The sequence below is a fragment of the Grampus griseus genome, assembly GCF_964374135.1.
Source record: "Grampus griseus genome assembly, chromosome: 18".
In the NCBI taxonomy this organism is placed as follows: Eukaryota; Metazoa; Chordata; class Mammalia; order Artiodactyla; family Delphinidae; genus Grampus; species Grampus griseus.
The window spans coordinates 59,669,955-59,695,028 of NC_139012.1; the positions used below are offsets into that span (position 1 = coordinate 59,669,955).

General features: G+C 46.3%; 1 protein-coding gene across 1 annotated transcript; it reads right to left on the reverse strand.

Moving 5' to 3' along the window:
- Positions 1 to 370: 370 nt before the first annotated feature.
- RUBCNL (rubicon like autophagy enhancer) lies at positions 371 to 25,003 on the reverse strand. Its single transcript, XM_082675431.1, has 13 exons — positions 24,446 to 25,003; positions 20,943 to 21,025; positions 20,274 to 20,484; positions 16,260 to 16,361; positions 15,744 to 15,804; positions 14,801 to 14,930; positions 12,727 to 12,872; positions 11,202 to 11,266; positions 5,844 to 6,082; positions 4,711 to 4,772; positions 2,974 to 3,127; positions 1,908 to 1,998; positions 371 to 756 (listed from the first exon to the last, which is right to left on the reverse strand). Exons 1-13 carry the CDS (start codon positions 24,981 to 24,983, stop codon positions 635 to 637), a joined length of 2,004 nt encoding a protein of 667 aa, XP_082531557.1. The 5' UTR covers positions 24,984 to 25,003; the 3' UTR covers positions 371 to 634.
- Between the last annotated feature and the right edge of the window lie 71 nt (positions 25,004 to 25,074).

Consider the following 25,074-nt stretch of genomic DNA (forward strand, 5'->3'; position numbering starts at 1 on the left):
GAGTTTTGGTTGCCTTTTTGTTCCTTGGAAGTACCAATCCCTTTCACAAAACAAGCTTCACGGGAAGAGGAACTGAGTCATTTGCCTTGTCAGTTACAATTCATAAAAAATAGGCTCCACCATTAGCTAAATACAACTATTCAAATACAATTTAAGAAGTATCAAAAGAAAAAAACCTTAAAAAAACAGTAGCAGCAAAAACATTGAACATCTGTAAACAAAATCACCAGTAACAACCCTAGGCTTAATAACAAAGGATCTGCATTCTTGTAAAATATTAAATATATATAATGAAGAGAATATTGGCCATCTTTTTTCTTAATAGACAACAGTCAATAATAAAACAATCTTGGGCTTCCCTGGTGGCGCAGTGGTTGAGAGTCCGCGTGCCGATGCAGGGGACGCGGGTTCGTGCCCCGGTCCGGGAAGATCCCACGTGCCGCGGAGCGGCTGGGCCCGTGAGCCATGGCCGCTGAGCCTGCGCGTCCGGAGCCTGTGCTCCGCAACGGGAGAAGCCACAGCGGTGAGAGAACCGCAAAAAAAAAAAAAAAAAAAAAAAAATTATAATAATAAAACAATCTTATCAATAGGAGACGTGATCATAACAAGTGTTTCACAGTCTTTCTCACGACAGTCAAGGGCATGACGTCGCCACAGAGGGCAAACTTTCCAAAAGTCTTCTCCTCGCTGCGATCCTCGCACACCGGGGGCACTCGGAGGCCTGGAAGCACTGCTTGTGAAAGCAAGCCCTGCACGCTGCAAGCAAGGAGGACAGCCGTCAGCTGACAGGTAGCTGGTTTTCTCAAATATGTACAGACGCTCATCCCATCCCAGGGAGAGAGGGGATCTGAACCCAGAAACCAGAGTCTTCCAAAGAGAAGTCAGGCAGGTTGAAACTCAGAGGGACTGTAAAGTCCCCAGTAGGTCATGAGGGCCAGTAGAACATGAGGCTCAGAGAGCTTGATGTCGTGGAGGCTGCAGCGCCTCCCAGATCTGTCCAAAGACCGCCCCCCAGGGTGCTAAGAGTGCATCACCACACCAATGGCTGATGGCTCAAGAGGAAGCATCCCTTCTCGGGAAATGGCTTGATCAAGGTCATGCCCCCTCACTGGCCCCAGCCCGCATCTAGTGACTGGTCAATATGATGTTTAAAGGCCTGGCTGGCTCTCTTGTCTCCAGTTTGGCAAAATGCCGCAAAACCATCCCAGCTCCCCTGAGATGCACTGAGTCTTCATGGCAACCCCACCACAGTTCAACTTCTCCCTCTGCCCAACCCTGCTGCCTTCATACTCTCGCAGGTGTTGAACCTGAGAAGTGCCCTAGTGAACTTGGGATTGGCTGTGATTCAATTACAAAACAGGGGGGCAGCTGGGGCTTCCCTGGTGGCGCAGTGGTTGAGAGTCCGCCTGCCGATGCAGGGGACACGGGTTCGTGCCCCGGTCTGGGAAGATCCCACATGCCGCGGAGCGGCTGGGCCCGTGAGCCATGGCTGCTAAGCCTGCGCGTCCGGAGCCTGTGCTCCGCAACGGGAGAGGCCGCAACAGTGAGAGGCCCGCGTACCGCAAAAAAAAAAAAAAAACAGGGGCAGCTGTAACTTGCCCTGATGTAGAAGAATTGGGGGACAGGCCAAACAGGGACCACCTCCTCTCGCCAAACCCTGTTCCATAAGACATCATCCTTTAGTTCTGCCCCACTCAAATTCTCCCCACTGTGCACCCAAACCTTTATTGGCTCCAATTCAACATAGCACACACCAGCATTGTTATACTTTAAAGAAATAACACAGTGCTTTAGTTATTAAGCTGTTTTTAAGCTAAGGTTAATTTTGTGCTTAAGTCATCAAACTTAACGTTGCGCTTAAGTTATTAAGCCACTATAAAGCTTAAGGTATTATCGCATTATGATACCTGAACATCTTCTACACGTTGCAGTCTGAAATGGGAAGATGACAGCTGTACTCCGGCAAAATTCACAAATGAAACCCTTTCCTTGACACAGCTGTAAGAATAGGAGTCAAAAAGTGAGAGTCCTCGTTGGTAATGTTTCTCCTGACGCAGAAGCTGAGTTACCACTTTCACAGAACTTCATAAACACCAGTTTTTTCCCCAGGTATTGAAATCTTTTATTCTAGCATCCCCCCAGATTGACTGTGGAAGTAACAAGTTTCTGCATTTAAAACGTTTATATAAATTCGTGAATTGCAATTTTCATAGAAGTCCAATGAAACATTCTGCATAGGACAAAAGATATGCCTAAGCAACATATCATATTTGCACAAGGCCACTGAATGTCGTGGATATACGTAACAATTAAAAAGCTTGTCTACGGCAGATGATGTAAAGATTTCAGTTTGGTATGCTATAAGCCAAGACTGTAAACTGCTCTCACTATACAAGAGTTCTAATGACATACAGAGTTCTGTAAACACCAATGTTGAAATGTCTATGATTCTAGCCTCTAGAAGGAACGGGATGCTATATCCTGCCACAATGGAAGAATCAGAACAATAAATGTGCATTTGTTTTGTCTGGAGAAATTGCACATCAGGGCAGTTTGAGGCACCAGAGAAAGATCATGATTTTAAATAGGTGTCCTTAAAGGATCTCACTTTGTTTCTGATAGCTCCCCTGCAACTTGTCAGGCTCTGAAGACACAGAGGTCCTGATCCACTGGATCCTGAGTCTACACAGCTGCATTTGGCACATCAGGGCAGATGGGAGTCAAGGGAGGCCCCACACAGCGCTGGGCGTCCAGACGACAAGTCGCTTGGCCCAGGCTTGCATCCCAGTAGGATGCTCTTGGTCTGGTACTTAACAGCTCTGAACCTCATTTTTTCTCATCTGCAAATAGTGTTGCTGGTACTTTCCTCAGAGTTTGTGAGGGTTAAACGAGGCAAGTGCAGAACAACCTGCCCAGGCCTGGCCACAGAAGGGACAGTTCAGGGATGCACCCACCAGGGCAGACAAACCTCACCTCACAGCTGGCCACGTGCGCGAGGGAAACTTTCAGAATGTCCTTGAGCAAGGGCGCCAGCAGCCCTTTCTTGACCCGGACCAGGTCCTCCAGGGAGAACAGGTTAAGCTTATCAGTCAAGTGTCCTGGCACCTGTTCAAACTCCTTTAATGTGCTGCCGGAAAGGAAACCAAGGGGAAATCAAACCCACCTGACACAGGCAAGGGCAGAAACAGGGGGGCGCTTTTTCCTGGCACTCACACTGAATATTTTGGATTCAACTTTTAAAAAAATAGCCCCAGGAACAAGTTAACTTTACTCTCCACTTTACATTTTGCCAATCTGCTTGGAAGCCAGGAAGTTAAAATTCCATAAACACCGAATTTCAAAAAGCTGAACAAGAAAAGTGTCTCTGGCAGCCTGCCCATGTGCACGTTGAGCAAAAGAAAACTGAAAATTTGTTTTTCCAGTCCTGAAAACGTGTACTGAGATAAAAATTACCACTTGATTCATTTCCACTAAATTTCATGTCCATCAGCATCACTGAGTGATGCCTCAGGAGAGTTACTATGACTCCCAAACCACTGGTCCAGCACTGAGATTAAGATTCAGGCATCCAGTGCTTCCCTGGTGGCGCAGTGGTTGAGAATCCGCCTGCCGATGCAGGGGACGCGGGTTCGTGCCCCGGTCCAGGAAGATCCCACATGCCGCGGAGCAGCTGGGCCCGTGAGCCATGGCCGCTGAGCCTGCGTGTCCGGAGCCTGTGCTCCGCAACGGGAGAGGCCACAACAGTGAGACGCCCGCGTACTGCAAAAATCTCTGCTAAATTCATGCCTGTGCCTTTATGGACATGGCCTTCAGAAGTTCATCCTCAGGCTATACCTATGGATGTGGTCAGAGATTCAGCTAAAGCTTAGTGCTTTTTTTTTTTAATAACAAAAGATATTTAAAATGTATGAGGTGTTCAGTAATAGGACAATACTTAATACCACATCATAGTACAGACTATTACACAGCCAATAAAAGTTGACATGCCTCTCTATCAGCATAGCAACACTAGTCACAATAAGCAAAAGAAAGCAACCCAAGAAGGGTGGATGGGTCCACAACAGGTGGAATATACATACAGTGCAGTGTCATTCAGCCTTACAAAGGAAGGACATCCTGACACAGGCCACAGCGTGGGGTGAAGCTTAAAGACATGATACCACATGAAATAAGCCAGTCACAAAATGACAAATACTGTTTGATTCCACTCATATGAGGTACTTGGAATAGTCAAAATCATAGAGGCAGAAAAGAGAAGGGTGGTTCCCATGGGCTGGGGGAATGGAGGCTGGGGAGATGGTGTTGAATGGGTACAGAGCTTCCATTTTACAAGATGAAAAGAGTTCTGTGGTGATGGTTGGCCAGCAATGTGAACTTAACCCCTTAACTGGACACTTACAAAGGGTTAGGATGGTAAATTTTATGTTATGTGTATTTTATCGCAATTTAAAATAATGATAATAATAGCCCACTGGCTAGAGCTGTTTCATCCTTATACTGGTCCATTCTTCTTAACATTTTAAATTCCCTGCTAGTGAGTTAGAAGGCTTAGCAACACTCAAGAGGGGGTCCGCATCCCCAAGGAGAGTCACAAGGTGACTGCTATGTACTGGAGGAGCTGGGCCTGGAGGCACAAAGGATCAGCAAGTGCGTGGGGTTATCAGACCTCCCATTCGCAGGCCCACCCGCCCACCCAGCCAGCAGTAGCACCTTTCAGCAAACCTGCAGGTCTTCAACAGCTTCCTGATGTGAAATAGCTGCTCCTGGACTTCCTGATGTGAGGAACCAAACAGGGGGAAAAGTAAGTGTGATAAAATAACACTGGAGGGTATATGTATACGTGTAGCTGATTCACTTTGTGATACAGCAGAAACTAACACACCATTGTAAAGCAATTCTACTCCATTAAAGATGTTAAAAAAAAAAACACTGGAAAGGCACAAGTCAAAATTAAATGTTATTTCTAACCTTGAAATGCTACAACTCTAGAAAATAAGCTTTTGAAATACACAGTCTTTATAGCAGGGGTTCATTACTGAGTCCAGAGATCTACAGAGGGTCCAGGAGGGACCCAGGTCTCGGGGAACCTGAAGCTTATACAATGTTGGGGGCCTTCTTTAAGAAAAACACCAAACTATATACAAAAGGAGGAGGTCCTGCGTTTGAGACACCATGGATGAACCTGGAGGACATTATGCTAAGTGAGATAAACCAGACACAGAAAGACGAAAACTGCATGATCTCACTTATATGCGGAATCTAAAAAAGTCAGGTATATAAAAGCAGAGACTAGAAGGGTGGTTCCTAGGGAGAAAGAAGTAAGGGAAATGGGGAGATGCTGGTCCAGGGTACAGAGTTTCAGTTGCATAGGAAAAGTCTAGAGACCTCATGTATAGCACGATGACTACAGTTCACGAGACTATATTAAATACTGGAAATCTGCTGAGAGTAAATTTCAGGTGTTCTTACCACACACACCCAACAGGTAACTGTGTGGGGGGATGGATACGTTCATTAGCTTGACTAGCAATCATTTCACCACGTATTCGTATACCAAATCGTCATGTTGTACCCCTTAAACACATACAATTTTTATTCAAAAGAGAATAAAATTCAAAAGCTAGGTATAAATGAAAACTACGCATAAATGTGAAATTTGGTTTGGGACCACGGAAAGTGCCCAAGCAGGCGAGGGTCTCTGAAGCGTAAACTCCATCCGCTGGATGGTAAATCCGCCCCTTTGAGGGTCTGTCTGGATGCCCTGAGCTGGGGGAGATGTCCATCTGCTGCCACAGGACCCTTTCAGCCACTGGACTCCCTTCCCCGGAAAGGCAGTTGCTCACCCTCACTCTGTCCAGCTCCTTGGCCTTCGTATACAGGCCGTGGCCCACGTGCAGCAAGTTGAAGATGGGCTGGTACCATATGCTATCCAGCAGCCGTTTGGAGAAATTGCTGACGTAGTACCTCCTGAAGTCCCACATCCTGAGGATACGGGCCGGGATGCACGACTCCGCGTACGAGTGGCAGCAGTCACAGAAATACTTGCCCAGGTATTCGCAGTACCGGAGCCGCTTCACAAATTCTGCGGGACACACGGAAGGATGAGCACTGATCACCTGATGCTGGAAACCCACCCTTGCCTGTCCCCACCTCCAATTCCCTCCCAAGGGCAAGACTCCGCTCGCTGTTTTCACGACGCTGAAGCCGTGCTGGGGAAGCTCCAGCAGACACGGGAGGCCTCGAGTCATGGCCGTTCATGAGCTTTGCTTTCGTGTAACAGATGTCGGGAAATAGAACCCTCCCGAAACACTCTGGGATTTGGAAGATGGGCCTTTTAAACTGACGTGTGGTCAAAAGAATATGAGATTCAGGGTCCGGGGATTTGGTGGGAGTCCAGCCTCAACCCCTTACTGGCAGGAAGACTCTTATAAGCCCGAATCTCTTCGGGCTAACGGTCCTGAAGCCACGAAAACGACTCAGAACTGGATCCCGTGATATCACACATATGAAACATGCTTTGGAAATGATAACGCACTCTACGTAGACTGTTAGGAAGTAGCACCCCAAAGAGTTCTTGAATAAATCGGTGAGGAAAAAACTAAAAACACGCACAAGGGCTGGGAATACATAGGAAGAGGAGACACAGCCAGTAAAGATGTAAAAGACACTCGGTAACAAAGACATGCATATAAAATGAGTGAAAACTTGGCTTTGACTCAGACTGTCACACACTTAAGAGATCCAGAGCTGGTGAGGTGCAGCGTGGTGGGCACTCACCCACAGGGCTGACAGGAGAGGCTGCCTTTTAGGACATTTCCGTGATACAGTTCAATTCTTAAACATGAGGCAGTCATCTTAATTCTGCAGCGTTAGACAGAAATGCTAACTGGCACGTGTGGCAAGAGAGAAAAGCGTTCATTACAGCACATTTATGATAGATGGGGGGGGGGCGATCTAAATATCCATTAAGAAGCAACTGGTTAGATAAGCGTGGCACACTCAACAGTGAGATGCCCGGGGGTCTATGAAATACAGGGAAGAGTGTGGGCAGTGGCCGTGCAGGTATAGGTGTGTATTATGTGATCTGTATCTTGTTTTTAAAAATAACCACACACGGTCCAAAAAAGTGCCCACCAAAAAGCCATCACTGAATACTTCTAGAGGGTGGGGGAAAGAAAGGAGTTTTGCTCTTTGCACTTTTTAATTTGCTAAAATGAACATGCATTGCTTTTGGAGATATTGTTAATAAAACATATTGACAAACAATAAGTATAGAAATTAATGCAACCAATACCTGGGTGCCCACCACCCGGCTTAAGAAAGAAAATGGCAGTTCAGTTAAGCCTCCTACGCGCTCCTCCCTCAAGCCTAGGGTCTAAGATGAGCCGAGGTTGACGTTTATCGTTCATGAAGGAAGCTGATTTTCTCCTTAAGGCACATCACAGCCTTCCTGTGCTTAGGAACACTGGACAGCATTTCAGCACTATGCTTGGGGGCCATTTTAAACAGCTGAAACCACCCCAAAATGCAAAAATGTAAAAACACATGGCACTAAATAAACTGTGAAAAGGACTTGTTTACAGCATGAGAGCTGAAACAAGGAGGCAGAGCTGCCTTGTTCAATTTCAGCTGAGAGCAAGTGCACCGGGCAACTCACATTTCTGGCGATAAATTTTTCGGTGCTTTGCACATACCTGTGAATGCCTGTGCAAACACCGTGAGCACTGATTTTGGAGTCACAAGTAAATTTTAGGGAGTAGGCAAATTTGCAAATACGGAATTCATCAGTGATGAGGGTCAACAGTAAGTACATATGTACACACGCTATTATCAAACTCTAAATTAACATATGACACTCCTCTAGGGTTGACAAATTATTTGTGAAGAACTTAGTAAGTGCTTAATGATTCATGTCTGAGCTCTCAAATTTGAAACTTTGAAAAGTCTACTGTACTGTGTCTATTTCCCACCTTGGATTAGGATCTCTGATATGAAGAATAATGAGCATTATTTTGCGTATGATAGGGCCTCAACACGTTTTATATTAAACGGGAAAAACACAGGCATATCCTGGCCCCTGAACTCTATTTTTCTGATCGAACTTAGCAAGACGTGAAGACAGAGGAGGACAGAAGGGGCCAGTGCATTTTCCTGTTAGAATGCATCTTTCTCTAACATCTAAAATCCTAACGTTTCAACATCCAGCCACTCATTCACCAAATTTCATTGAATGCATACTAAGCATTATACTATCAATACAGAACGAATTACGTCCATCTCTTTTGGTTTCCTCAGTCCTTGAATTAAAACAGAACAAAACAGAGCACGCTAAACCAGCGGTTCTCGACCAGGGGTGATTTTCCCCCTAAGGGACATATGGAAATGTCTAGAGACAATTTTGGTTGTCACCACTGGGGAGCTGCTAGAGGCATCTAGGGATGCTGCCCAACTTCCTACAACTCACGGGGTAGTCTCCCCCATGCCCCTCACAACAACGCACAGCATAGCCTCTCCCACCCCATCCCCCCCACATAACAAAGTCAGCAGCACTGAGGTTGAGAAACTCTGCTCTAAGCCACAGTTGTCCTCATCTCAGGAAAAGTCAGGGTCATAGAAAAAAAATAAGAGGGAAAAGCTCTAGAACAGCGCTGTCCAACAGAGCTTTCTGTGAGGACAGAAACGTTCTTGATCTGTGCTGTCCTGATACAGTCACTACTGGCCAGAGGTGGCTGCTAGGCACTTGAAATGTGACCCGTGTGCTTGAGGAACTGGATTTTTAATTTTAATTAATTTTAATTTTCAGTAGCCACAGGGGCTAGTGGCTACCATACTGGACAGTTCAGTTCTAGAATAAAGCTGACTAAAGAGAAATAATGACGAAATGCAATGTATGAAACTTGGTGGACAAATTAGCTATAAACATCATCTTGAGGACCACGAATGCATCTGGACTAGTATTAGACAATATTAGAGAATCGTTATTAATTTTCTTTGGTGGGATAACTGTTCGTCATCCTTATTTTTAGGACCTGCTAAAGGGTAAAATACCATCCTTTCTGCTGCTTACGTTTCAAATGATTCAGTTTGTGTGAGATTGGAGGAGAGTAAGAAGACACGACAACCAAATTGAGTGTGGAATTCTGGATTGGACCCCAGAATGGATAGCGGTCATTAGTGAAACCCAAATAAACACTGTAGGTTAGTTACTAGGATTGTATCAATGCTAATGTATCAGTTTTAATAATTATACTATGATTATTATAAGGTGAAGGGTGGGTGAAGGGTATATGGGTTGTGCCTGTACTATTTTTGCAACTCCTCTGTAAGTCTAAAAATATCTCAAAATGAAAAGTTAAAATTATCCTAAGAACTATAGGAAGTTCGCGGGAAAAGTCCAAAATGATTTCCACGGTTGCTAACGCTCCTGCCGTCTGTGCTCTGCCTACCTCTGCGGCATGTTGTCTGATCTTGTTCCTACTCTCCAGTCATATACGACTTCTTTGCAGTAGCCTTGGGCCCTTTACATATGGTGACCCCCCCCCAACCCGTACATACACACACACACACACTCTCTCTCTCCCCCTCCCCCTCCCCTTCCCTCTCTCTCTCCTTTGGGGACAATCACTTCCTTATGAAACCTTTCACTCCCAGCCCCCCGAGCCCAGATTAAGTTCCCTGGCTGTAAATCCCACAGCACACTTGCCTTTCTCTTTTGTCGCAGGCATCGCCCTGTTATTTACTTGGCTGATGACTTCCTGTCAGCAAGCTTCATGAGGGAAGGACCATGCTGTTATCAGTGGTGCAGGCCTACGTCCCCACATGTGAACAAACTCTGGGAAGTACTTTAAAAGTTGGTGGAATCATAGGCACGCATTCACACTTTCTGAGTCATGCATTCAATATTTACTGAGGCACCAGGATACAGTGGTTAACCAAGGAGACATGGTCCCCACTAGACTAGCGGGGAAGAGGGTCATTCAGAGAAAATTAGTTACGACTGTGATGCATGGCAGGCATTACCATTCAGCATGGCAGAAGGAAGTTCGGATAGATTTCTGCTTTCTATTTTTATTTCTTGAGGTGGAGATGCTCAAAGTCTTTTTCCTTCCAAGATTGCCTATCAAAGGAACCCTTTCCCACAAAGCTCCTTCCCCAGCCTTCTCAGGTTAGACCTATGGATGCGTTCACAGCAAAACAAGTGATTCCCAGTCTCAAGAGAGCAACTCGCCTCTCTGACGGGGTGAAACCTAATTTTCTAGGCCCTGGGGCCACTCCCTGAAACCCTCTTAGAGGAGTCTGGCTAGCTCCTGCATAAGTCATTCAGTCATTCAACAAATATCTTCTGAGTCCCAACTGTGTGCCAGGTACGCTTGTAGGAGCAATAGATAAAGCAATGGATAAAACAGACCACATATCTGTCCTCATGGAACTAGAGTCTTCTGACGGAGACAGACAATAATAAGAAAAATCAGTAAAATAGGAAAGAATATTTTAGGGAGATAAGTGGTTGAATAAAAATTAGAAAGGAAGGGGAATATAAAGTGTGTACGTGTGTGTTTGTGGCCAGGAGGGTGGTGAGGTGGACAGTTTCGATAGGGTAGCCAGGGAAGATCTGTGAATGAAGATGGGACGGAAGGAAGAGAACCAGTCAGGGGGATGCTGTAGGGAGGGCATTCCAGGGAGAGAGAAGCACAAATGCAAATCCCTGAGTCAGGAGAGAGCCTGCCGCCTTCAAGGACCAACAGGGAGGCCCTGTGGCTGGAGCTCAATGCCCGATGGGGAGAAAGCTAGGAGATAAGAGTCTGAGGGGTAATGGGCAGTCACAGAGCCTTGTAGGTCACGGTGGCCTCTTCACGAAAGAGAGGGCAGCATCATGAAGCGCCTATAACTTCTCATCAAAGGCATCTCTGACAAAAACAATGCACCGCCCAACTCTGATGTATAGAGGGATAAACAGGAAATATAAGAATTGGTTATTTGGGGGTGCTTTTTAACTTACAGTATTTAAAAATGCAAGGGTATGGATATGAAATTATGTAAATTTCATTCACATGCTTATGAACCAAACCATTGTTGAACAGAAGATTTGTTGCTGTGTAATTATTGCTTGTATGCATTTGAGAGAAAAATATACCCATACTTATGTTTTAAGAAAACAATGTTATCACCTAATAAGCAGGCAACCCATTATCCATACTTACTAGGTTCTATCGGAGTTCCACAGCCAGCACAGAAAAAATTTTGGGCTGCTACCATGAGATCCCTCCTGAGGGCAGAAAATGATAAGAGTTACATTTCAGAAAAGGCCAAGGGGGCATTTTTCACTCATTGGAAGAGAAATTGACATCATCGTACTTTTCTTGGCTTAATTTTATCATTTTTCATTTGGGAAAGAAATAGAATTATTCAGTAGAGTTTTCTAGTTGAAATCTCTCGGTCTTTTAAAAGCCTCTGCTACCACCAAAGCAGAAGTCGGTATCACGAGTAACTATTCCACCGAGGGGTCCTTAGAGACGTCTCACTGGGCATACACAGGATTCTCTCTCCACGGAGAACTAGAGGCACGTAATATACAGGAGAAAGTTCAGGGGTACGAGACACCAAGAGATGATGCACTCGGGCAGTTTACAGATGGACCCAAAGACATTTAGATGAATAAGAGGTAATATAAGACAATGCTATCAAACATTTTTGGTGAAAGATAGTCTACTGAAGTGTTTGCTATTGAACTGTGAGCGTCACAGTTCCACATGGGATTTGGAAATATGGAGAAAGTTGTAAATTTTTAATACAGATTAGGGTCAGCAAAAGTGGCCACGGTAAAAATACGTGGAACCCTACTCATGTGCGTTTGAGAGGACCCAGGGAAATCCCAGAGGAAAGACATCCCACACCAAGGGAAATGACCCCTCAACAAGGCTCGGAGAGGGGGCTCTTCTGCCCAAGCAGCCCCAGAGAACTTCCTGGCATTCTCTTGAAAGAAAAAAATAAAGTCAGTCTAGAAGGCACCTCCACAGGGAAGGCAATGACCCTTACCAGTCCCTTCATAACACTGCAGTTTGTACACTGTATTAAATACCAACCAAGAGGAATGAAAAAAACTGTATTTCGTTACAATGTCCCTTTGTCTACAATGTCATCTAGTCTCACAATAAACACTACTTTAAATTATTATATATATTTATATACAATGTATTTATTTCCTTTTTTTGCACCATCTTAGTTTTTTTGTCTTTTAGGATTTCGTTACTTCATAGAGAACAAAGATATTTTTATTTGCATTCTGTTATGTTTCTTAACTAGAGGTGCGCTTTTCAAGATTAAATTTTCCTTTAAAAAAAGTAATTCATTGATTTTTACTTCACATTGCACTGGAAAATAGTGGGCTAGTCTTAAAATTACTGTATGTAATTTTTAAAGCTCACTATTAGCCACTTAATATGAGCCTATTTACTTTTCAATTGTTACGTAATGTTCATAATTAAGGACACATAGTTAAATTCTCAAGTTGTCAAAACTTACAGAACCCAAAAGCCCATGATAAACAGGGTGCCAAGAAAGCTAGCTCAGAAAAATATGCCCAACTTTCCTCTTCCTAAAACAAATTTTTCTTTGTCCCTTGGTATATTATTTTTTGCCTTCACCTATTTTCAGAACGAGTCAGGCGGGACCCATCACAACTTGCTTTAACTGGACTGGAGGGTCCAAGCAGCAACCCAGACTTACTTGAGTGGTGGATGAACATTAAATATGATTTGAAACCTAGGGGGCGCCCAGTCTCCAGTCCCTCTGATCCTCGACTTCAATTTAATTTCCTGTACTACATCCGTGCTGGATTCAAAGTCTTTCTGGACACATTCTTCATTTACAACCTGCATAAATAACCCAGAAGAGGATTTAGGAGCAACAGGCATATTTCAGGAACTGAAATAAAAGAACATTCAGGGCTTCCCTGGTGGCGCGGTGGTTGAGAGTCCGCCTGCCGATGCAGGGGACACGGGTTCGAGCCCCGGTCTGGGAAGATCCTGCATGCCGTGGAGCGGCTGGGCCCGTGAGCCATGGCCGCTGGGCCTGCGCGTCTGGAGCCTGTGCTCCGCAACGGGAGAGGCCACAACAGTGAGAGGCCCGCGTACCGCAAAAAAAAAAAAAAAAAAAAAAAAGAACATTCAAATGTGTTTGCAACATTAAAATTTACCTTGAGAAATGAAAACTGCTTTCATCTGAACTAAAGGACCTGGGCAGAGCCCCCCCTGTACTTAAAACCCTCTGCAGGAGAATTGCTTGAGACATCACGCAGCTGAGGTCACTTTGCTTGGTATTTTCAGTTAGTTCTTTTGTTTCCAGACTTCAGATTGCTGTAGGTAGGTCAGTGTGACCTGGAATGCTTTCCTGCACAGCAGGACCTCACCCTGCTTAGTCAATAGGCTGACAAACGGTGCGGATCAGAATCCCCTGTTGTAGTCAGACTTTTCCAGAAGCAGCTCTCTGCAGACACTTGCCGGCTTATACAGGTGCAGAGGCACCTCTCCCAACCATTATACTTTCCTCTTAGCATCTAAAATCCAAACTCCTGAACTTAGCATCTATGCCCTCCATAGTTTGGTCACTTTTGAGCTTAATTTCCAAGGAAGATTAAGATTAACTGTCCCCAAAACACACCCAGCTACACACAAACACACGTTTTCCAACCACGCCGAATCACTCTGCTCAAGAAACACACCATGTGGACTTCCCTGGTGGAGCAGCAGTTAAGAATCCGCCTGCCAATGTGGGGGACACAGGTTCAATGCCTGGTCCGGGAAGGTCCCACACGCCGCGGAGCAACTAAGCCCGTGCGCCACAACTACTGAGCCTGCACTCTAGAGCCCGCGAGTCACAACTACTGAGCCCACGTGTCACAACTACTGAAGCCCGCGCGCCTAGAGCCTGTGCTCTGCAACAAGAGAAGCCACCGCAATGAGAAGCCCACGCACCGCAACAAAGAGCAGCCCCCGCTCACTGCAACCAGAGAAAAGCCCGCCAGAAGAAACAAAGACCCAATGCAGCCAAAGATAACTAAATTAATTAATTTTTAAAAATATTAAGAAAAAAAAGAAACACACCATGCAGACTTCCCTGGCGGTCCAGTGGTTAAGACTCTGAGCTTCCACTGCAGGGGGCGCAGGTTTGATCCCTGGCTGGGGAACTAAGATCTCGCATGCCCTGTGGTGTGGCCAAAAAAATAAAAAGGGAAACACACCCCGCACCTCCCTGTCACTTTTGCTCCAGCTGCCCTTTGCCAAGAGTGCCCTTCACGTGCCCCTACCTGCTACAGTTCTGCCTGGCCTGACGCTTACCTTGAATTCTGAGATCGCCTATCAGCCTTCCCAAGTTCCCCTGATGAAATGGAACACTGCCTTCCCTGCACTTCCAGAGTGCTTTTCTCCCACCCCGACTTTAGCCTCTGCCACAGAGTCCTCTGCCGCGGTGGGTGGCCTGCTCGGTGGGCAGTGTGGAAGGGAACCAGCCTGGGCTTTCAAACGAGGCAGCCTGGGGCTCGACTCCCGCCGCTCTACCACTGACCAGCCCCACTGAGGGTCTGGAACTAACACTTTAAAATAACAGTAGCATCTACCTAATAGGAGACTTGTGAGGATTAAAACATGAATTGCTGAGCACAGACCCTGGTGCATCACAAGCGCTCAATAAACATCAGATCCATCAGCACCCAGCAACAAAGACAGAAACATCTGATGTGAACAGCAGGCAAAATGAGAATTTAGGAACCTTTGATTCAAGGTCAACTTCTGTTGATACTTACTATGGAGCCAGCTGCGTTCAGGGAGCCTGCCAGCTGATAATTAACTTCTGACATCCAGCACTTCCTGAAGAGGTGGTATAACTCTTTGGCTATTAGCTCAGCCGAATTGAAGTTTGGCTCATAAACGACACTAAAATGGAAGAGATGCAAAAATGGAACACTATATTCACGACCGTATATTTTACGGTCTTGTGCTTCAGGTTTTCAACTCTCCTTCCTTCTCCAAAAACCAGAGGAGGTGTCATACAACAGACCGTGCATCTTACCGTGACCGCCGACGGTTATCTTACTCGACTCAATGCCTCCACGCTCAACAGGGCAGCTTGTGTTTTTTGAGGGTACCAAGGGGAGGGGTGGTGAAAAGAGCACCAGATGTAGAGTCAGAAGACCTGAGCGCAAGCCCTACCTCTGCTCTTTAACAGCACAGCGTCCTGAGGCACATCTCGTCCGAACCTCAGTTTCTGCATCCATAAAATGGGGTTTAAGAAAACCCGCCCATCCCACCCATGAGGATTAATGAGAATGTGTACAAGAGTCTTTGAAAGGGGCTTCCCTGGTGGCGCAGTGGTTGGGAGTCCGCCTGCCGATGCAGGGGACACGGGTTCATGCCCCGGTCCGGGAAGATCCCACATGCCGTGGAGCAGCTGGGCCCGTGAGCCATGGCCGCTGAGCCTGCGCGTCCGGAGCCTGTGCTCCTCAACGGGAGAGGCCACAGCAGTGAGAGGCCCGCGTACCGCAAAAAAAAAAAAAAAAAACAAACACTTAAAAAAAAAAAGTATTTGAAACACTCTAAAAACACTGTAGGAACTTTAGTAGTGATGGCTTCATTTCTAAGCAGTAATCCTTGTTATTGGAACTGGCTGGATTGGGCCCAAGATGTCAGAGGCCTGGGGTCTACAGTGCCTCAGAGGTGATGGCCCGGGGGTCTGCGTGCAGATGATACCTCTTAGAGGAGCTGCAGGAACATCCATAGGTCTCTGTGGTATTGCTGAAATCTCCAAGTTCTGTGGGAAAATCAAAGAAAGGGTAGTGAGGTCTTTTAATCTGTTTCACCTCATCGTAGTCAAGTTATGAGAACACAGAAAGAGCTGCCTGCATCTGAGAAGGGACCGATTATTCAGCATCTCCATACTTCACATTCTTTTGTGTTTCTACTATGAGACTACAGCTAATGACCAAAGATGGGATTTCAAAATATGCCCATCTGAAATTTCATCAAAATATAACTGAGGCGCCAAACAGATATCGGACCATAACGAGCACCTGCTTTTGCATTCAAATCTACAAATGAGATGAGAGATTAATATCGAGACATCTTATTTTTTATATCAGGGACATTGTCTGATCTTGGGAGGAGCTTCTCTGAATGCCACGTAAGGTGGTACTGTGTGTGAAGAGGGCCAGTACGTATGTGGGGAGGAGGGTACCTAGTCACAGATCATGAGTTTCCGAATCTTACCTACGATAACGAATTCATCCAAGTCACATTTGCAGTCATCCTTCATCACATCACAGTAAGTAGGTGTTTCAACCACTGGGCTGACCTGTAACACAGCACAACCTAGAAGAAGAAAGGAAGGAGATTTCACCAACAAGAAGAAAAAGGACTGCCCAACCTGCAACACTCAGCTAAATCGAAATTGGGGAATGAAAGGGCTAGTTGATTTTTTTTTAATTTTAAAATTCAGCTGTAAGAATTAAAAAGTACAGGGAGCTCTTTTTGTGTTGTTCTTATATTTACATGATTAAGTGAAACAGACTGCTGAGTCTATTGGGGTCCACAGGAGTATTCTGCCTACTTTTATGTAAGTTTGAAAATGTCCATAATACAAAGTTTTACAAAATGAAAGGGGGGAAAAGCACTTTTTTCACAGTGAGGCAAAAAGTATAGGTGACAAACATTGTACTGGGTTGAACATGTCCCCCAAAATCATGTCTACCCAGAACCTGTGAATGTGACCTGATTTGGAAATAGGGTCATTGCATTGTAATCAAGTTAAGCTGAGGTCGTACTGGATCAGGGCAAGCCCTAGATCCAATACGACTGGTGTCATAAAAAGAGGGAGATGTGGACACAGACACAGATATTCGGAGAAAGAACATCCTGTGAAGATGGAGGCAGAGACTGGAGGGATGTGTCCTCACACCAAGGAACATCAAGGATCCCCAGCAACTGACAGAAGCCAGGAGACAGGCGTGGCCCAGAGCCTCTGGAAGGAACCAACCTTTCCAACAGCTTCATGGCTGACCTCTGGCCTCCACGACTGTGAGAGGCTAAATTTCTGTTGTCTTACATCACCCAGTTTGTCATATTTGGCTACAGGAGTCCCAGGAAACGAATACAAACACGTTTATGCTTTTCTATCCCTAATACCAGTTTGGGGAATTATCCCAAGAATGTCATTAAACAGAGAAAAAAAGTGAAAGAGGAAGGTTTTGATCACCAAGGAGCTATCTGCAGTCCTTTTAAAGTGTTAAAATATTGAAAGCTACCTAAATGCCAAAGAATTGGGAAATGGTTTTGCAAATCATGCTATTACCTCAAGAAACACCCTCACTGAAAAATGTGATCATTGAAAAACCGTTCTAGCTGGGAGACAATCAACTTCTCAGCTTGCTTTCCTCATGGGTTAAATGGGGACAATTTCACCCACCTCTGTGTTTCTCACACTCTTTCGATCATGGTCAGCAGTAACATACAATTTACATAGCAACCTAGTACAGGCACAAAAATAGACTTAACTGATAAAGTTCCAGGAAGCATCACTCCCCCTATGTGAGGTGCATGCTGATACTGTCTAGTTTTTCGTTTTTTGTTTTTAATACTCTCTTGATCAACCTGCAATTTGTTGAACGCTTGCCTTACCTCATGGAGTAAACTCTATGACCATAAATGTCACAAGAGTGATAAAAGATAAATATTTTTATCTGTGTGGTAGAAATATTTTAAAATTTCATTTCACATTTTTAAAAAATTTCAGCTAAGGGCTTCCCTGGTGGCGCAGTGGTTGAGAGTCTGCCTGCCGATGCAGGGGACACGGGTTCGTGCCCCGGTCTGGGAAGATCCCACATGCCGCGGAGCGGCTGGGCCCGTGGGCCATGGCCGCTGAGCCTGCGCGTCCGGAGCCTGTGCTCCGCAATGGGAGAGGCCACAACAGTGAGAGGCCCGCGCACCGGAAAAACAAAAACAAAAACAAAATTTCAGCTAAGCATGAGCTTCCAGTCAACCATTCAACAAATATTTATAAAATATTTCAGGCCAGGCATATATTGAATGCAAATATAAGTAAGACAAATTCTAATCTCTCAAAGAGCTTAAGACCTCATGAGGGGGCTGAGACACCGACACACTTAACCACAAGAAAGCAAGGTGTATGTCGTGGGCCTTCAGAAGTTCAGAGGTCGGGGGAGCCATGCACATAGATAATCACAGAGCATCCTGGAGCACAGCTTGTGATTCATTTCCCATGAATGGTCCTCTGCCCTGTGACACAAATCAGGGAGCATGCCACAGAGCTCGTAGCGGGAGATTGCTTTTGAAGAATGGGAAGGAGGAAGGAACTAGTGTGCTGTTCCTGGGGAACCGGCAATCCAGGGGAGCCCAGGGAAGCAAAGGGAGGGAGGCAGGGGCTTATGAAAAATGTCTGCCAGCGAGTAGAACAGGCTAGTAAAACCGGAGCCCACGGTACAGCACAGGGAAGCAAATGGCGGGAGATGCCTGTTGGAGAGGCAGGGAGCAGGTGGACACCAAAGGCTGAAATCCCAGGGTAAAGTGTGGAACAAACTCAGCAGGCCATTTTAGAGGATTAGAAGCTGTGTTCTAGGAGAACAGATGTGTGTAGAATCAACGAGGGGAAAGAGGCTGAAAGTAAAGAGAGAAAATCAAAGACAGCAAACGTACACGGAGGACCTAGATGCAGCTGTTACAGAATGACTGGCCAGAGGCTGCTGTGATGGTCCAGGTGAAAGGTGGGACTGGGGCAGAGGTGGCAGGATGTTGTATTACTGTTAAGTCAGGACTGATTTTTTTCCCCTTGTAGAAACAGGACGGAGCATGGGCATGAGGAAGAAGAGGCACAGGTAGAGCCCCGTGCACAGGAATACGAATCCCTTCTTTTCTCCCCACGGGTGGCCTCAAGGGGGACCATGGTCCATAGCACATTCCCCGGCTCCCCTGGCCACCGCTGGCTGACCAGTTGTGGACACCCCGTCAAAGCAGGCCCAGCCAGGTGCTGTTCCCTGGGAATGTGGACTTGGGGTCCTGAAAGGCTAGGTTGAGCTGTGAGACCCTGACTGAGCCATCAGGGGGACTGCCGAGCTGAAACCAGATGCTAGGGGGAGGGTAGAAGTCTAGCCGCAGGAAAAGGAGAAGGAAACAACTGCACGAAGAGAAGTAATGAGAAGCCACAAAACCCCAGAAAAGACAGATGCCAGAGCTGCCTCTCTACTGGTCAGTTCTGTACTGGCCACCACTGGGTTCGATGAGGATGCTTTGTAAACTTTTTATTAAAAAATCCCTGTAAATTTGAGCGAGGTAGTCTATTCGACATCTATTGATCGTGCACCTGCATTGTGCTACACACGGAGCTGGTGCCTCCCTCGTCACTGGAAGGTTCCTGATTAAGATGCTAAGTAAAGGCAGTCCCAGCGAAAAGGAGGCTTTAGTTTTCATTTTTTTTTGAAAGGAGGGGGGTTGTAAGGGAGTGACAGATGACTATCTTAGACAAGTTAAGTTAGTTACCTGCCCACCAGGTAAACGCGTTCAACAGCTCCCAGACTTGTGAAGCAAGCCCTTAGAAGAGAGGTGAAAGGCTGGGAAGAAACTGGGGAGAGATCAAGGGAGAAGGAATAATGGAAAAGCATTGCAGTGGATGGAATCTCCCAGGAAGTAAATACAGAGAAAGAATCTAGGACTGAAGCAGGACTCAGACTTAGGAAATGGGAAGAAAATGGTTAAGTCCTAACTTCAGTTCTCAGCTTAGGTCCCCTCCGGTCCAGGAAGGCTCCCTGGATCCCAGAATAAAGAGAGATGCCCTGAGCCCGTGACTCGCCACGCTGGGCCCTTGCTTCTGTTAGCCCAGTGATCACGCATCCCTTTCTCAGCCTCTGCTCCGGCGTGACAGCTCCCTGGGGAAAGGAGCACATCCTGTTGCCTGCAGATTCCCAGCACCCAGCGCATCATGGGCTCCTTGATATTGGGATGAATGAAAGAGGTCTATGGGGGGGTGGGGGGGGTGGGAAGGAAGCCTGTGTAAGCAGAGGGATGCTGAGTGACAGGACAGAGGAAGAGGGAAAGCAGGATGGCACCCAAGAAAAAAGCACATCGATTTCATAACTGAATGGAGCACAGTGACCAATCCCAAGCCAAGCGGCAGAAATGGTGGGCATTGCACAGGTTACTCCAGAAGCTTCAGACAGAGGGGATGCACGTGGCAAATACAGCTGGAAGCGTTCTCGTAGTTGCCCCACTTGCCTTCAGAGCCACTGTCGGACGAAGTGGAAGAGCCGGATTCCTGCTTTATGTGGTTATAAAACATCCCTTCCAAGTCTGCCGGCTCATGCCCGAGCGACCCGCCGGCCTCTCCTGTACTCCAGGTCTCTGTGTGCTGTTGACTCAGAATGCTACACTTCGTATTCTCCATGACTGAGATAATCATATCTGCGATGTAAAAGTGGGCATTTTCCTGCAGGAGAAAAGATGATCAGTTAAAATTCTCACAAGCATAATCAACTCTTTTTTCCACTGAGGGGGTATTAGATTGACAAATCAAGAAGTTGTATTTAAGTGGAGTTAATGCATAGACATATAAATGTTTATTTAACTGCGTTATCATAGGTCATTACATCAAGTACAGCCCATATCTTCCAGAGACAGAAGATTTAGCCCACTGCAACCAAAAGATGACCCAAGTTGAATTTCTTGTGATATGAAACCCTAGACTGGTGGTGCCTCAGTGGGAGACATCATTCATCAATCGTGGAAAACTTCCCAGCTGAGTGCACACACTACCACTCAAATGCTGAAATGAAACTTATTTGCCATGTCTCATCCAGTGAAGCTTCCAGACTGAAATCAGAACAGCACGTTCTAAGGGATTAACACTCTCGGTGGTTTTAAAAAGAAAAAAGAAGCTGTGTTCACCTTTTCTACATCCACAGGGAGCACGAATGCCTCTGGTGAGAAGGAATTTGAAGAAACGGTTCTTCCACCGACTTGAATAGCACCTGCCAATACAGCAAGTTATTAAAAATAGAGAAAAAGAAGTTCAAAGGTGATCTAAGAACAATTCTAGGGAGTGGCTTTTAAATGCTGTTTTAAAAATCAGCACAGGGTCTTCCCTGGTGGTCCAATGGTAAAGAATCTGCCTTGCAACGCAGGGGACGCAGGTTCGATCCCTGGTCAGGGAACTAAGATCCCATATGCCGCGGGGCAACTAAGCCCGAGCACCACAACTACTGAGCTCGCGCGCTTCAACGAGAGAGCCCGCGTGCCGCAAACTACGGGGCCCACACGCTCTGGAGCCTGTGCGCCATGCGCCACCACTAGAGAGAGAAAACCCACACGCCACGACTAGAGAGAAGCCCTCGCGCTGCAACAAAGAGCATGTGTACCGCAAGGAAAGATCCTGCATGCCGCAACTAAGACCCGATGCAGCCAAATAAGTAAATAAATAAAACCAAAAATAAAATAAATAAATATAAAAAATAAAAATCAGCACACTTCTAGAATAAATTAGGACGACAGAAGAAGAAAGACCCTTCTGATGGTAGACCTTGCAGATGGCAGAGGGTCATCATTTCTGCAAGAAGCTTCTGGAGTAACTTGGGAGGAATCCTCAGAGAAGGATTCCCAGAGAGCCATGGGAATGGAGGAGACCAATGAGGAAAGAGGGTAGAAAGAGAAGAGGATCATGGAATCTACCTACAGGAGATGGAGGGTGAGAAGGAGCAGTCTAGAAGCAGGGCCTTAAGAATTGTGGGATCATTCCTCCAACTCACTGCATTTGACCTAAAACTTCCTGTTTACAGAAACAAAATCTATCTGAAAAAGGTCAGCACTGCTTCTCTAAAATGTTCTTCCTCCAGTCAAAAACAAGAAGAAGCTGCAGAGGATATATTCGGCTGACTCATCCATTCTGCGTCCTTATGAAGCCACTCCATTACTGGCAATGAACACCACCAAGACAAAAATGAGGCCTGTCGTGTGACATCTTATTGTAGCTTGCAAGGCAAAACATTTCTGTGAGAGCCATAAGCGCTGTTGTCCCAACCTGGTGAATCAGAACAAAATGCTACAGATGTTTTGAAGGCTTTACAGCTCTCGAGGTGGCAAACAGAGAGACAAGCAGAATCCCTCCAAGCCCTCTGCCTCGTCTTCAAGAACTCCACTGTTGCATGGAAAACTCTGGACCTCTTAGCTTCAGAAGCCATCTGGGGTGGGCAACCTTTTTCTGAAAAGGACTAGGTAGTAAATATTGTAGGATCTGAGGGCCACACAGCATTCGCTGCAATTACTACTCAGTTCTGCCACTGTCCTGAGAAAACAGCTACAGACAAAACAAACACAACTGTATTTGTAAAATCAGGAGTCTGGCGGGGTTTGGCTACAGGTCATAGTTTGGGGACCCTGAGGATAGAGGAAAAAGCGCAGAGAAAAATCAGACAGTGGATTCCGGTTCCAGGCCCACCCCCGTTCACCAGCTATGCCTCTGCAGTAAAATTTCCTCATCCCTGGAATTGGGATAATTATTATTATTGGGATACTTACTATTAGGAAACGGAAGGAGATAAGGAATGTGAAACCACTTTGTAAACGTGTAGATCCTATGCAGACAAAAGGAATTGTTTCTTACAGCCCCAGGAAATGCTGACAGGCTCAGGTGTCTTTCCCTCCCAAATAATCTAAAAAAGGAAAACCCTGCTGCTTTCATTTTTGAGAGGCAGCAGATCCAGGAAAATCCCAGGCCTTGTGGCAAATGCCTGCACTCCCCACATCAAAGAAAGAAAGAACCGTCTCACTCGGGACTTCTTTTTCTTAAGCCCATGGAATGAATCCCCTTACCAAGTTTAAGAGATACTCTCAAAAGACAGAGTGGTTTTTAAAGGTACTTAGATTGCTGGGAAACACTGTTTCTGGACAAAGCGGCTGGGGTGCCTGTTTTCTTTCTTGGAGAAAGGATAACTTGAAATTGCAGAACCCCTTCCTGTAGTGGAATACAAAAAATGATTTTGGGCAGGGGTACACTAGGCCCGACAGGTCATCTTCCGTCACTTCATAAGTTGTCGTGGTGGTGGCCTGCGGGAGAGAGGCCTTTCAATTTTCTCTGTTTTTTCCTCACTCTCCCCTGAGACAACCTAGCAGGAAACTAATTTCTCACTTTTCAACCAGTGGATTTACAGGTCACTCTTTTCCTGAGAGCTATCCGGCCAGGTGAGCGAAAAGAGAAAAAAGGCCTATGATCAGACTATGCCATTTTGCTCAAATTTGGTTCTTAACTCAAAGTTAGCCCACTGAACCCCTGTCCAAAATCTGCTCTTCTTAAAGTATTAATAATATGTTAAAGATTGTCACCATCTTTGACTTTTCAAAAGTTTCAATAGAACAAATAAACCCCGTATTTTAGGAAAGGGGGAGGATTGGTTCCTGCTAGTGAGAAATAAATACACACACACACACACACACACACACAAAGGCAGGCAGCTTTTAAAACTGTTTTGAAAGAAAAAACTTCATTGACTTTTTGAACTAGGATTCCAACAGAAATACACGTTAATGCAAAGTGTGAATATAGGGCTTCCCTGGTGGCGCAGTGGTTGAGAGTCCGCCTGCCAATGCAGGGGACACGGGTTCATGCCCCGGTCCGGGAGGATCCCACATGCCATGGAGCGGCTGGGCCCGTGAGCCATGGCCGCTGAGCCTGCGCGTCCGGAGCCTGTGCTCCGCAACGGGAGAGGCCACAGCAGTGAGAGGCCCGCGTACCACAAAAAAAAAAAGTGTGAATATAGCATAATGAATATTTAAAATAAACTAAGCATGCCACACATTTTAACAAGAATTGCTAATTTATTGACTCTTGAGTGGCGTTTGGAATGGATTATCTCATTTTAGGAATTTCAGTATTTTAGGAATACGTGTGTCACCTCATAGCCCTGGTTTTAACAGGAAGAGGTTTTCTCCAGTTTGGAGGAATTGTGGTTACTGCGTTTAAGTCTTACTTTTTTTCTAGCCACACCCTGTCCAGGTAAATCTAACAGGGGAGGCGAGTTCCTCTCCTACCTCAGCACTGGTGTGAACCGGAGCCCACTCTGTCTGGACCACCTTCCATCACCACACTGAATGCAGAGCACTTCTGGCGCTCTCCTGCAGGGCACATACCTGCTCCAAGATGGCAGGTGACACTGATTATCAACTAAGTTGAGCTAAGATGACATTTCCCTGCAGTCTAAGGAGAAGGGGTATCCTTGACTCCACCCATCGTGACCCATGGTGCTGGGCCAAAGACAGCATGAACTGAGCCCATGCCCTGGATCGTGGGCAAAGTGGAAAGCCAGGAGCTTTTCCCTCGTGAGGAACACCTGGCCTCGGCCCCGGGCAGAGCTGGTGTGAGAACAGACAGGAAGGAGGGCAGTCCCCCCCAGAGTTACCTGCATCAGTGGAAGCTGTCAGCTGGGAAGGCTTGAAAAAAGTATCGTCAGCCTCACGACACGGGGAGGCAGCCAAGTCAGTCTTGGAGCTTGTGAACAGAGGCGTCCAAGGACAGCGTCCTGGGAGCACTGCCCGTTCTTCCTTTGAAGTAAGAGAGAAGTCACCGCCTTTTTCAGCTGAGCCCCGGGCAGAGGAGCTGCCCATGGAGTCCACAGTGCCCTTCGACAATGATGTCTCCGCCACGGAGTCCCCAAGAGATAACGGTGAAGGGCCCAAGGGAGAGGCAGCGTCCCAGGCAACACGGCTCTCTTTGTTCCCCACTGCTGGCACCTGGGGGGGCGAGTCCTGCAGCTGTTGCTGCACACACTGGGGGTTAATCCAGGCAGCTCTGTGCCTCGTAAACCTGATGTTTGATGTGCAAGAGAGGTGGTCCGTGTCCAGGAGGCTGGGCGAACCATCAATGTCGCCAGGGTCATTGCTGATTCCTTCCCAGGGGTCCACAGGAGAGTCCTGCCGGCCCGCAGACTGTGACACCATCTTCGAGGCTCAGGGCTGGTGTGAATTCCCTTGTGCTGTTGGATTAGGACCTTGAACTCACCACCTGGTCAGCTAGAGGGCTTGGGGAGCT